At 37.6% G+C, this 14272-nt stretch overlaps 1 protein-coding gene and 1 non-coding gene across 2 annotated transcripts in view; both read left to right on the top strand.

The window, feature by feature from the left end:
- Positions 1-14272, top strand: part of IFT74 (intraflagellar transport 74) — an 87694-nt gene that overhangs the window by 49903 nt on the left and 23519 nt on the right. The window contains exons 14-16 of the mRNA XM_055136419.1: positions 5069-5122; positions 9167-9264; positions 11962-12088. Coding sequence (XP_054992394.1) covers positions 5069-5122; positions 9167-9264; positions 11962-12088 — 279 coding nt within the window. The remainder of the gene's footprint in view (positions 1-5068; positions 5123-9166; positions 9265-11961; positions 12089-14272) is intronic.
- Positions 13181-13346, top strand: LOC129400911 (U1 spliceosomal RNA). The gene has a single exon (XR_008627964.1). It is a non-coding gene; the product is annotated as a U1 spliceosomal RNA (small nuclear RNA).

Raw genomic sequence — 14272 nt, 5'->3', positions numbered from 1 at the left:
CCCTAATAGTTTTAAAAATAGAAGTATTAGAGAAGAACTATAACTCACAAAGAGTGAAATGAGTAGAAAGATTGAGTGACTGAAGCCATGTCATATATGAGAAGTAGTGGGAGACTTGGGTCACCTCAGAAGGATCTTAAGCACAGAAAGGAAATCGTTGGGATGTGTAGTATCCTGGGTTTATTCTTACCCCACCTCTAACTTTATTTACTTTCTCTGCCAAAATCTCCAAAACCAGTAGGTTTTATACCCATGCTTTGCTGTATACTGATCATGAGAGAAAACTGGGGTAGTTTTCCGTTTTGGAAAAATATCTCTCCAGAGTCAGAACTACTTTTCAGCGTTGAAAGTTCTGTAAGCCCTGAGTCAAGACATTATCATGTAGTGTTTAAGAAGTAGAGTCACATGAACTTCTTCCCAAAGAGGACAGAAGTGGTTATGGTGGTAGTCAGCCCCCGTGGTAGCACAAGAGTGTAACTTCCTTAGTCCACTCGCTGCTGATAGCAGAGAGTAACAAGAAGCTGTGTCCTTTCTGCAATACCCCAACTATTTTGTAAAGGTCTATACCATTTCTTCTTTTATTTCTATGAGAGAAAAATTTAATAGTGACCTAATTAAATTTAAAAAATTAATAGCCTGAACTAATAATTTAAATCTTTATGTATTTATGAGGGTTTAAAATTTTTGAAGAATATTTTGTTCATCTTTGTAATTGCTATAATACCCGTTAAAGTATCTTGCTTTCTTCGTAAGAATATCCTGAACTCTCTTGACCCATCTAGATACCAGATTACTTCTCACATATCACAGATATGCCACTCAAATTGCACTCTATCTACTTGCTTATACATTCCTAGTAGATTATAAGCCTTTCTACAGTGGAGTATTAGCTATATTGTTTATGTTCATATCTCTGGCACCTGTTATAGTATTTGACACTTAGATCAGAGATGTTCAGCAAAAGCATAACAAATTATGTAGAACTATTTATGTAGAACTTAGTTAAATTATGTAGAACTTAGAATTTGAGAATAGCTCCAGACAACCCTAATTTTCTCAGCATCTCTTTCTACCTCTTCTTTATCTCTTCCTTCCTGATCTTAATACAATCAACTATTTTGTTCGCTTGTTTTGCACCTCCATGTGATATAGTGACTAGCTACCTCCTATATGCCCCCTTCTTACAATAATCTAAAGGTAGGTTTGATAACTGTTCCTGCATTTTATCCCATTTTAGGGTTGCCACATTTTATATCACCTTTCATGTGCTGCTCAGATATTAATTCTGCAACTGAAAAATCACAAAATAGAGGAACTCACTATTGCCTTCTATTATATTCTACAAAAAGTGATGTAGGAGGAGCTTTACAGAGCTTCAGATATGTGGAAATACTGTTCTATCTAATCCAGCTGGCCAGCTGTGCAGCAGGAGACACAGACCAGATATGCCTTCCAACTCAGACTGATGACTACTAGGAATGTCGATTTGTAGAGAGATAGAGGCGGAATCTCTGGGTGTTGTGGCTTGGATGGTATGCACAGTGAAGCTACTTCCAAACAGTAGGGAATGCAAAAAGGTCTAGACTTTCAAATTTTGAATATACTGAGTATTGGTATATCCTGAAAGAGGTTCGCTTGATTTTGCCAAGTGAGCAATTGGATGCAACAATATGAGAATTGGGGAAAAGGTCAAATTTGAGAATCCTTAAGCCACAAGTATGAATGGGATTTCCTTGCATATAGTGTAGCGTTAGAAGTAAGTTTACCACAGAACGCAGAGCTTAAGTGGAGACAAGAAATTCTTAAAGAAGACCGAAGAGGCATAATCTGAGTTAAGAAAATCCAGAGTTCAGCTACCAAAATTGAAAGAAGTGGGACTGAGTCGGTAAATCAAATATTGTTTCACTAAGATAAGGACTGGAAATTTCTTCCTTGAATTTGATGGAATCATAATGTTACTGAGGATGATGTCAATAAAAGGCCAGAATTTTTTTTTTTTTTATAAATTAAGGTTTAGTTGCTAGGTTAGGGTCTGGCATAGTATGTGCAGGAAATTCTCTTAAGTTCAGAGGAGAAAAGATGGAATAGTTAAATTGTTATGAAGCCTATGATATAGGTCTTCCTCATTATTTCTTATTACCTGACCAATCTACCAAGAGTGTAACTTCTCAGAGAGCCAAATCAAGGAAGTAGATTGTCATTGTATCTTAGTGTCAGTGTCAGTGTACCTTAGTAACCTATGCCATGAAAAGTTAAGCAGATACTAGTTTTTCTTTTACTCAAATGGTATATAATATTTACATGTGAATCATCCTCCAATGAGGCTATTCCACATTCTGTATGCTAAAACTCTAACTCATTCTCTGTTATTCTCATTTAAAAAAAAATCATTGGGAAAAAAATTGCCATAGCAGTGACTTTTTTTTTCTCTTTGGTTTTTGAGGCCACACCCCAAACACAATTCACAGGGCTTACTCCTGGCTCTGCACTCAAGGACCACTCCTGGCAGGGCTCAGGGGACTATATGATGTGCTGGGGAGTGGGACTCGGTCAACCATATGCAAGGCAAGTGCCCTGGCCACTGTACTATCTCTTTGGCCCCTAAATGGTGACGGTTTTATTCAACTAATTTCAAATCATGTACAGCAAAGGTTTCCAGACCTGTCTGGCCTATTTCTCACTTTTTAAGGAAAAAAGTTATTTGGTGCTCTTCTGGAAATCTACCTTCTTAAGTAAAATAATAGAAAGTGTCCTACTATCACCTCCTTTTATTTTATTTTTTAGCATTTATTTGCTAGCATCAGGGGTAGGGAAGGAATGAGAGGATGGTATTATTACCGTTGAGAAATACTCATCTATAATGTTTTTTTTAAAATGTAAACATATATACATTTTGTTCCCATAACTAATTATCTCTCCCTTCCCCATCACAACCAATTGTGCTGTGTCAGCCCATTCTGGGCCCTTGTTGATTGCAGTAAGTAGTCATTTGAAGTGAAGTTATCAATGCATCATAGTCTTACTCAACATGGACCCAGCGTTTCCCTTTGATTCTGGGAGCTGCCTGGGTAGGTATTCATGGCCACTGGATACTTATTGTCTTTAGATAGTGACTTTCCTTTTGAGTCACTTTGAACTTTCTACTACCAATACTGCTTTGGCAGCATTGGCAAGATTTTCTCTCTGTCAGGGATGACCTTCTGTGTTTAGGAAAAAATAAGGCCGAGAAAGCTAGAAAGATAATAGCTAATTTGATTTCTGTTTTTGCTATCATCTTTGTGTACTCATAACTCATTTCCCCACCAAATCTTTTATGCTGTTGTAGACTGTTTTAAGACGAAATGAACTCTCTTGAGAACTTGTTTTCCTTTTATTTTTTTTCAATTTTTATTTAGCTACTATGATGTACAATATTGTTTTAATGAAATTTCAGGAGTGTACCCAACACCAGAGTGTCAGTATCCCTCCACCAATGTCTCAAGGTCCGCTGCTACCCACCCCCACCCCACCCTCCTGGTAAATTCAGTTCTGTAGTAGGGCGACTTTCAGCTTCTGTAGCCTTTGGCCACTTGTTGTCCCCTTACTATGTTTCTTTGTTTTTTGGGTCATACCCAGCGATGCTCAGGGATCACTCCTGGCTCTGCACTCAGGAATTACCCCTGGCCGTGCTCAGGGGACCATATGGGAAGCTGGGAATCAAACCTGTGATTTGCAAGGCAAATCTCCTACCTGTGGTGCTATCACTCCAGCCTCATACCCTTACTATGTGTCTTTATATTCCGCATATGAGAAAGACCATTCAGTATTTGTCCCTCTCCTTCTCACTGACTCCACTCAGCATACCTGTAGTTCTACCCGAAGAGCAGCAAATCATGTGATTTCATCTTTCTCATTGCTGGGTTCTATTCTAGTATGTGATTTTACCATAGTTTCTTTGCTTAGTCTTCTGTGATTGGATACTCGTTTGTTTCCATATCTGAGCTATTGTGAAAGTGCTGTATGAACACAAGAGTGGGGCTAGGTCATGCAGTGGTAGGGCACTTGCCTTCTATGCTGCCTACTGAGTTCTGTCCCTGGCACCCCATGTTATTCCCTGAGCCTGCCAGGAGTGATCCCTGGGTGTAGAAGTAGGAAGTAAGCCCTTAGCATCACAGGGTGCTAAAATGGACATAGAAGTGCAAATGCCTTGGGGGCCGGAGTGATAGCACAGCGGGTAGGGCGTTCGCCTTGCACACGGCCGACCTGGGTTCGATCCCCGGCATCCCATATGGTCCCCCAAGCACCGCCAGAAGTAATTCCTGAGTGCAAAGCCAGGAGTAACCCCTGAGCATCGCTGGGTGTGACCCAAAAAGCAAAAAAATAAAGAAGTGCAAATGCCTTTTCCAGATAGTATTTTGGGAACCTCATATAGATGCCAGTTTCTTATTACTGATAGTGTTCATAATTGAATACCCCTAGTAGGGAATAAAGTATTCATCATAAAATCTTTAAATCCTTTCTAGTCAGGAAAAGATTTCCCCAAATAGGCATTTAGAGATTGCTATTTTAAGAAACTGTAAACCAGGGGCTGGAGTGATAGCACAACGGGTAGGGCATTTGCTTTGCACTCAGCCAACCCGGGTTCGATTCCCAGCATCCCATATGGTCCTCTGAGCACCGCCAGGGGTGATTCCTGAGTGCAGAGCCAGGAGTAACCCCTGTGCATTGCCAGGTGTGACCCAAAAAGCAAAAAAAAAAAAAAAAGAAAGAAAAGAAACTGTAAACCAATGTGAAAGAATTTTATATTAATGAAATATTGAATATTAGATGATGAATGGTATATAGAGCACCTAAAAGATACTTCCAATTTGTTTGTTATTTAGTTAAAATTGGCACCTGACAGTATAATTTTAAGTGAACGTAATTAGTGTTTTTACTCAATGCAAAATTATCAACAAAGTCTAGTTACATAAACCTTCATCACCAAGTATAGGTCCAAAGTCATATTTCTAATTTAGAGCAATATTTGGTGTCTTTGAAATTTTTTTAATTTCATTAAAATTAATGCTGTGTTTTGTATCTCTTATAGGTGAAATGAATCAGAAATACAAGGAGCTTAAAAAAAGGGAGGCAAATATGGATGGTAAGTGATAATATTGTAGATATGTAAATGTCATATTCTCAAATAACTATTAATTTTACATCAAATTAGAGACAGTTCATTTTTATGAATCAGATTCAAATCAGAGAACTAATGCTAATAATAAATTTCTTAGTATGGAAATTGAAAGCAGTTTCTTTTAATACTAGATAGGTGACACAAGTTCGGCATGGGTAGAGAATTCTGTAAACAGTTCTTAGATATGTATTTATGTGTATATGATTCTGTGTTGGGGATAGATTCTAAAATTGGTCTTCACTTTCATAGTCTGTATAGAGTGTCTGTAGACCACTAATTGCTTTCTTTTGTATGTTTCATTAGGTTCACCTTTAATATCTTTCACTTTAAAAAATTTTTTAAAAAAATATTTTATAATATATCTCATTTATTTGCCCTCATAACAGATCTTAACTTGATTCTGTCACTATCTGTGACTTTAATAGCCTATTGTCACATTTGAAAAAGTCTTAATTGGGCTTTATGAATAGATCTTTACTTCCACTTACATTATATATCCAGAAACGTTAAACATCGATATCTATTATCTGCATTTAGTTTCCTTCTTTAAAATGTTTTTGGGGGACACACTCAGTAGTGCATAAGAGACAAATGTTGCTGAGGATTGAATCTGGACTCCTACATGCAAAGCAAGTGCTTTAATTTGGGGGGCCATCTCTCTGGCCCTATTGATTTCTTTAATTATCATTTTGTTAGAAATGTGTATGCATATTTATGTGTGAGTGTGTGTGTGTGTGTGTGTGTGTGTGTGTGTGTGTGTTACCAGGATCAAACCAAGGTCCTTATACATTCAAAGCATGGGTTCTATCATTGAACTTCTTCCCTAATAGAATCTGAAGTTTCATAGGTTTGGTATTCACTTCCAACAAGAATATTATAAAGCAGCAATTGCTGACTCTTGACTTAAGAGCATCTCAAGATTTCTATTAAATTTCAACAAGTACCAAAAAAATCTTAATATTAATTCACTATTCAAAGCTAACAGTGTAATTATTTTTACCTGTAGGTTTTATTTTTTGGCAGGTACAGAAATAGCATAAAGTTAAATACCTCCTTTTTAGCAGTAGAATTTTAGAGTGTTTTCTTTAAGACTATTCTTTATTTTCTATGTCATATCGTTACATTAAAGATTTTAAATATATTCTTTAAATACCTTTATATTTTCCATCTATATGATACTGCTTTTTATTTTCTTCTTAGTTTGGTAGTTTGGGTACTTGCTTTCTTTAATTTGAAAACCTTGCACAGAGGTTTGTCAGTTTTATTCATCCTAAAAAATAAGTTGCTATCATTAATATAAAAAACAAGATACAGTATCTGTGAAGGGAGAGGTTAGGTTAGCAGTTTCTCTTCATGGGAATAGTATTGATCGAGGTTTCTGGGTTATGATAGAATTATTGATCAAGATGCTGCTTATAAGAATATTAATTTTGAAAATTCTTAGAACTCTTGGGATACCTGAATTTCATTATATATTATTCAATAAAAATAAACTTGACATTCTTAAAAACAGATTTATTTTACAATTTGAAGAATGTAAATAAATTATGTTAAGAGAAAGGAAAATAAATAAGAAAAAATGAGAATCTGAGTTTTAGCACTTTATGAATAAAATACTCATTTTTAGGTAAAATAGATATTTGGTAATATTTTCAGAGATAAGAATAGTGACTAGGGGCCGGAGCGATAGCACAGCGGGTAGGGCATTTGCCTTGCACTCGGCCAACCCGGGTTCGATCCCCGGCATCCCATATGGTCCCCCAAGCACCTCCAAGGGTAATTCCTGAGTGCAAAGCCAGGAGTAACGCCTGAGCATTGCTGGGTGTGACCCAAAAAGAAAAAAAGGAAATAAATAAAATGTGATGCACTAATGTTTTTTTTTTTTAATTTATTTATTTTTAATTAGAGAATCACCGTGAGGGTACAGTTACAGATTTATACACTTTTGTGCTTATACTTCCCTCATACAAAGTTTGGGAACCCATCCCTTCACCAGTGCCCATTCTCCACCACCCGTAAACCCAGTGTCCCACCCACCCTCCCCAATCCCATCTCCCCCCCACCCCACCCTGCCACTGTGGCAAGGCATTCCCTTCTGTTTTCTCTCTCTAATTAGCTGTTGTGGTTTGCAATAAAGGTGTTGAGTGGCCGCTGTGCTCAGTCTCTAGCCCTCATTCAGCCCGCAACTCCCTTCCCCCACATGGCCTTCGACTACAATGTAGTTGGTGATCGCTTCTCTGAGTTGCCCTTTCCCCGGAACGTGAGGCCAGCCTCGAAGCCATGGAGTCAACCTCCTGGTACTTATTTCTACAGTTCTTGGGTGTTAGTCTCCCACTCTGTTATTCTATATACCATAGATGAGTGCAATCTTTCTATGTCTGTCTCTCTCTTTCTGACTCATTTCACTCAGCATGAAACTTTTCATGCCCATCCACTTAACTACAAAATTCTTGACCTCCTTTTTTCTAACAGCTGCATAGTATTCCATTGTATAGATGTACCAAAGTTTCCTCAACCAGTCATCCGTTCTGGGGCATTCGGGTTTTTTCCAGATTCTGGCTATTGTAAACAGTGCTGCGATGAACATACATGTGCAGATGTTGTTTCGATTGTACTTTTTTGCCTCTCTGGGATATATTCCCAGCAGTGGTATTACTGGGTCAAATGGGAATTCAATATCTAATTTTTTGAGAGTCGTCCAAATTGTTTTCCAGAAGGGCTGAACCAGTCGGCATTCCCACCAGCAGTGAAGAAGGGTCCCTTTCTCCCCACATCCTCTCCAACAGCGGTTGCTTTTGTTCTTTTGGATGTGTGCTAGTCTCTGTGGTGTGAGGTGGTATCTCATGGTTGTTTTGATCTGCATCTCTCTGATGATTAGTGATGTAGAGCACTTTTTCATGTGCCTTTTGGCCATTCGTATTTCTTCCTTGGTAAAGTTTCTGTTCATTTCTTTGCCCCATTTTTTGATGGGGTTGGATGTTTTCTTCTTGTAGAGCTCAACCAGTGCTTTATATACCATTGATATCAACCCCTTATCTGATGGGTATTGTGTAAATATCCTTTCCCATTCTGTGGATAGTCTTTGGATTCTGGTCACTGTATCTCTTGCGGTGCAGAAGCTTTTTAGTTTAATGTAGTCCCATTTGTTGATCTCTGTTTTTACTAGATTGCTTAGTTCCGTGTCACCTTTGAAGATACCTTTATCTTCAATATCGTGGAGGGTTTCGCCGACCTTGTCTTCAATGTACCTTATGGTTTGTGGTCTAATGTTGAGGTCTTTAATCCATTTTGATCTGACTTTTGTGCATGGTGTCAGGTCAAGGTCTAAACCCATTTTTTTGCATGTGGTTGTCCAGTTGTGCCAGCACCATTTGTTAAAGAGGCTTTCCTTGCTCCACTTCACATCTCTTGCTCCCTTATCAAAGATTAGATGGTCATACATTTGGGGTTGTGTGTAGGGATATTCCACCCTGTTCCATTGGTCTACGGCTCTGCCTTTGTTCCAGTACCATGCTGTTTTAATTGTTACTGCTTTGTAGTAAAGTTTGAGGTTGGGGATGGTGATGCCTCCCATCATCTTTTTCCCAAGAATTGTTTTAGCTATCCTTGGACGTTTGTTATTCCATATGAATTTTAGGATTGCTTGATCCATTTCTTTGAAGAATGTCATGGGTATATTTATAGGGATCGCATTGAATCTGTATAATGTTTAAAAAAAAAAAAAGAATGGTGACTAATTATAAATGTTAATAATTATAAATGCGTCCAGGAGATTCTATGTGAAAAGTTTTTTTCTATAAAATTTTAGTTCATTTTGTATTACTATTAGAATACTAAATGTAAAATAATATGTATTCTTATTGAGCAATTACCATTGAATTAGCAATTAAACCTTAGTTTAAAATTTGTTTTGGAATTCTAAAATGCAATCTTCAGGCCTATAAAGCAGAATTCATGTAGTTTTAATTCTATCAACAGTAGCCTCTCATTAAACTTTCTCCTCAACAGCTTTTATTGAGACTTTTGATGAAACCAAGAATCAAGAACTGGAAAGAAAAGCACAAATAGAAGCCAGCATTGTTGCACTTTTGGAGCATTGTAGTAGAGTAAGTATCATGTATCTGTCGTTGTGTAATTATTTTTATAAAAATTATTTTTCCAAATACAACTCAATTACAATAAGGGTCATTTAAATAGTCCCTGCTCATTTAAATAGTTTAAATTCCATTGCTTGTTATTTAAGCTACTCATTTTTAAAAATTTTCTTTTATTTTAATGAATCATCATGATTCATTAAAGTCATTTATAGACTTACAGACTTTCAGGATTGCATTTCAGTCAAACAGTGTTCAAGTACCCATCCCTCCACCAGTGCACATTCTCCACCCACAATGTACCCAGTATGCCTCCCCCTACCCCCACCCCTTCCCACCTCCTGCCTCTGTTGCAGGCACAATCCCTCTTACTCTCTCTGTACTTTTGGGTGTTATGGTTTGCATTACAGGTAATAAGCAGCCACCATGTTTGGTCCATAATCTACTTTCCTTTTTATTTTATTTTATTTTATTTTATTGAATCACCCTGAGATACAGTTACAAGCTTTCATGTTTGAGTTACAGTCATACAATGTTCAAACACCCATCCCCCCACCAGTGCGCATTCCCCACCACCAATCTCCCCAGTATACCCGGCCTTTCCCACCCTCCCCTTGTCTCCCTGGCAGACAATTTCCCACATACTCTCTCTCTACTTTTGGGCATTTTGGTTTGCCACACAGATACCGAGAGGCCATCACTTTTGGTCCTTTATCTACTTTCAGCACACATCTCCCATCCCTACGATCCTTCCAAATATTATTTTCTTAGTGATCTCTTCTCTATTCTAGTTGCCTTCTCCCCTACTCATGAGGCAGGCTTCAAACTATGGCGCAATCTTCCTGGCCCTTGTGTCTGCCATCCTTGAGTGTCAGTCTCATGTTATTTTGAGTGCAGTCCTCCTGTGTCTGTCTCTCTCTTTCTGACTCATTTCACTTAGCATGATACTCTCCATACCTATCCACTTATAAGCAAATTTCATAACTTCATCTCTCCTAACAGCTGCATAATATTCCATTATGTAGATGTACCAAAGTTTCTTTAACCAGTCATCTGTTTTCAGACATCAAACCATAGTCTACTTTCAACATGCAGCTACTATCCAAGTGATCCCTCCAACCATCATTTATTTAGTGCCCCTCTTTCCATCCCAGCTACCTTTTCCCCCAGTGCATGAGATTAGCTGTCAAGCCTTGGGACAGTCCTCCTGACCCTTATTTTAACTGTCCTAAGGAGTTAGTCTCCTATTATGTTGCTTTATATTCCACAAATGAGTGCAGTCCTTTTATATCTGTCCCTCACTTTCTATCTCATTTCAATTAGCATGATACTCTCTATGTTGATCCACTTATATGCAAATTTCATGACTCAAATTTTTCTAGCGGCTGCATAGTATTCTATTGTGTAGATATACCAAAATTTCTTTAACCACTTGTCTGTTTTCAGGCACTCGGGTTTTCCCCAGATTCTGGCTATTGTAAATAGTCCTGCAATAAACATACAAGTGCATACGTTTGCAATACAGATAAACATATGTTTACCTGTACTTTTTTGCATTTCTACTGTACTTTTTCGCATTTCCGGGATATATTCCCAGAAGTGGAATTGCTGTGGCAAATGGGAGCTCAATTTCTAGTTTTTTGAGAAACATCCATATTGTTTTCCAAAAAGGCTGGACCCGTCAGCATTCCCGCCATAAGCTACTCACTTTTATCTTTCATCAAGATTTAACTAATTAGGATGATAGTTGAAAAGGGAAGGACCCATAAACATCAATATTGTATATAAAAGTGAGGGACTAATTCAGAATATTAATATTTACATTGTTAATCTTAGGAAACTTTTAGAAGTAATGTTTGCATAGATATCTACAAAGTTTAGGGATCTTATTATAAAATTTCAAAAATTTTTATACTGCAGTTTATATTATACATAGAAGCAATTCTTGTAAGAATGTATTATAGTATTAGATATATAATGCATATCATGGTTCACCAAAAAATATTTATTGAGGCGCTATTAATATGTAATAATATAGAAGGAAAAAATTAAGGTTCCTTTTCAATATTCTATTAGTTTTAAGTTCTCCAATGAATACCTATAATAGTGTAGTGAATTTTTTCCTACAGTGAAATAAAAAATATTTCTTATTTTTTGTTAAGCCTCTTTTTGAAAAAACATAACTGAATTTCACCGTTTCTCTAGAAATATATATAAACAAAGTATCACTGTCACTGTCATACCGTTGCTCATCAATTTGCTCGAGTAGGCACCAGTAACATCTCCAATATGAGATTTGTTGTTACTGTTTTTGGCTTATTGAATACACCACGGGTAGCTTGCCAGGCTTTTCCGTGCAGACGAGATACTCTCGGTAGCTTGCCAGGTTCTCCAAGAGATGTGGAGGAATCGAACCCTGGTCAGTCGTGTGCAAGGCAAATGCTCTACTGCTGTGCTATCACAAGATATATTTCTTTTTTCTTTTTGAATTACACCTGGCGATGCGCAGGGGCTACTCCTGGTACTTGGGGGACCATATGGAATGCTGGGAATCAAACCTGGGTCAGTCACGTGCAAAGCAGACACACCCTACCCACTGTACTATCTCTCCAGTCCCAAAGGATATATTTCAGAAAAGATTGCCTATTATAAAAATCTCATACTTTGATTGGTGAGTTTTTTAAAATTTTTATTTCTTTACAAATACAGAACATAAATCGTATGAAACAGATATCCTCTATCACCAATCAAGAGCTAAAGATGATGCAAGATGACCTTAGCTTTAAATCTACCGAAATGCAAAAATCTCAAAGTACAGCTAGGAATTTGACTTCAGGTAAGAAAAACAACATAGATTTTAATATTCTTTTTTTTCCTATAGCAAATTTAAATTTAAAAATATCTATTAATGTTTTCTGATTTCTTTTTAAATGCTGAGATGGTAATTTATGACTTACTGTTACCCTGGTCATTAGTCTCAGAATTTTATGACTTTTTCTTTTATTAAATACTTGTCCCATGCCTGTTCGACCTAGTGGAATGAAATAATTAAATATCATGAAACAGGCCAGGGAGAAAGTAGTAGGTAGGTTTAATGGTGGTGGGATTGGTGTTGGAATATTAAATGTAACAAATTATTGTGAACAACTCTATAAAAATTTTAAAAACCAAATCTGACATGCACTGTGATTAAGCTATTCATATGCATTTATTAATTTTTAGTTAAATCACCATAATTTACAATTTAATAATACTGTTAGTGACAAGGGTTTAATGAGTGCGACATTCTGACACACCACTCTCCATCAAAGTGTCCAGTTCCTTCCACCGGTGTTTCAGGGTCCCTCTCAGTCTCCTTGCCCTACTCCCCTTATTTTACACCCTCCACATCACACTTTATTTATTTTCTTTTTTTAAAAAAAAGATTTTATTATCGAACCACTGTGAGATAGACCCTTATAAAGCTGTGCATGATTAGGTTTCAGTCATACAGTGTTCCAATACCCATCCCTCCACCAGGGCACGTTTCCCAGCACCAGTAACCCCAGGTTCCCTTCCATCACCCCCCACCCCCAAACCCCCCTGCCTGCCGCACTTGTCCTCTCTCTCTCTCTCTCTCTCTCTCTCTCTCTCTCTCTCTCTTTCTCTCTCTCTCTCTCTCTTTCTCTCTCTCTCTCTCTCTCTCTCTCTCTCTCTCTCTCTCTCTCTCTCTCTCTCTCTCTCTCTCTCTCTCTCTCCCCCTCTCTTCCCTCTCCCTCCCTCCCTCCATGCCTCCCTCCCTCCCCCACCTTCCCTCCCTTTTTCCCTCCCCTCTTTTGAACCTTGTGGTTTGTAATACGGATACTGAAAGGTTATCCGGTATATCCTTTTACCAACTTTTACCACTCAGCTATTGCCCAGCACCATAATTACACTTTAGTGTTTCATCATGCTTATCTGTCAAGGGATATAATGTGATCATGAAGGTGGTTTTTCCAGGGCAAGGTTTATTCATTGCACTCCAGATGTGCTGACCCATGCAATTTCCCCAAATGTGGGAAGCACGACTGCATAATTTGTGGTGTAGTAGGTGAGTGCATTTGTGCTCTCACCTAAAAAAAAAATCAAAGAAATATTCGTGTACTTGATGACAAAATGCTACCTCAGACCTCCATAGGAAATTTTATAATTAGTATGTGCACTGTTTTATTACTAAATTCTGAAGAATTCTGCATCTTTAAAGCAGTTGTCTAAGGACGCAAATTAATTTAATTAAATTTGTTGCATTTCTGTATACAATCAATGAGTCTGGTAAAAAGGGAAATTAAGAAAACAATTCCAGGTCTGAGTGATAGCACAGAAGGTAAGGTGCTTGCCAGAATTATCTCTGAGTACAGAGCCAGGATGAACCCTGAGCATTGCTGAGTGTTTCCATCCCAAGAAGAGTAAGAGAGAAAGAGAGGGAGAGAGAAGGAAAGAGAGTAAGAAAAAGGCAAGGAAGGAAGGAAAGGAAGGGAGGGAGGGAGGGAGGGAGGGAGGGAGGGAGGGAGGGAGGGAGGGAGGGAGGGAACAATCCATTTATAGTTGCATCCAAAAAGATAAGATATCTGACAGTAAACTAAAAAAAAAAAATAAGATGTGTGATAGCAAACCTAACAAAGGAGGCAAAAAACGTATACCCTGAAATAAGATATTATTAAAAGTAATAGAAGAAATGAAGAAATGGGAAAAGACCCATGTTCATGGATTAGAAGTATAAGCATTGTTAGAATATTCATTTTATCTAAAGTAATTTAGAGTCATTGCAATTCCTATCAAAATACTGATAGAAGTTTTCAAGGAAATAGAACAGTCAATTTTAAAGTTTGTGTGTGATAATAAATGACCCCACCAAAATTGACAAAAGAGTGAAGTACATACAACAAAGAAAGGAAAATGCCTTCAGTGGTGTTGGTAAAACTTGACAGCCACATACCAAAACAAATATCAAACTGGAATACTATTTAATGTCTCTCTCTCACACACACACACACTCAGAACA

This window comes from Sorex araneus, chromosome 1, assembly GCF_027595985.1.
Source record: "Sorex araneus isolate mSorAra2 chromosome 1, mSorAra2.pri, whole genome shotgun sequence".
NCBI classification, from domain to species: Eukaryota; Metazoa; Chordata; class Mammalia; order Eulipotyphla; family Soricidae; genus Sorex; species Sorex araneus.
Note: the sequence above shows the minus strand (reverse complement) of the source record. Positions and strands in the feature narration are given on the sequence as shown.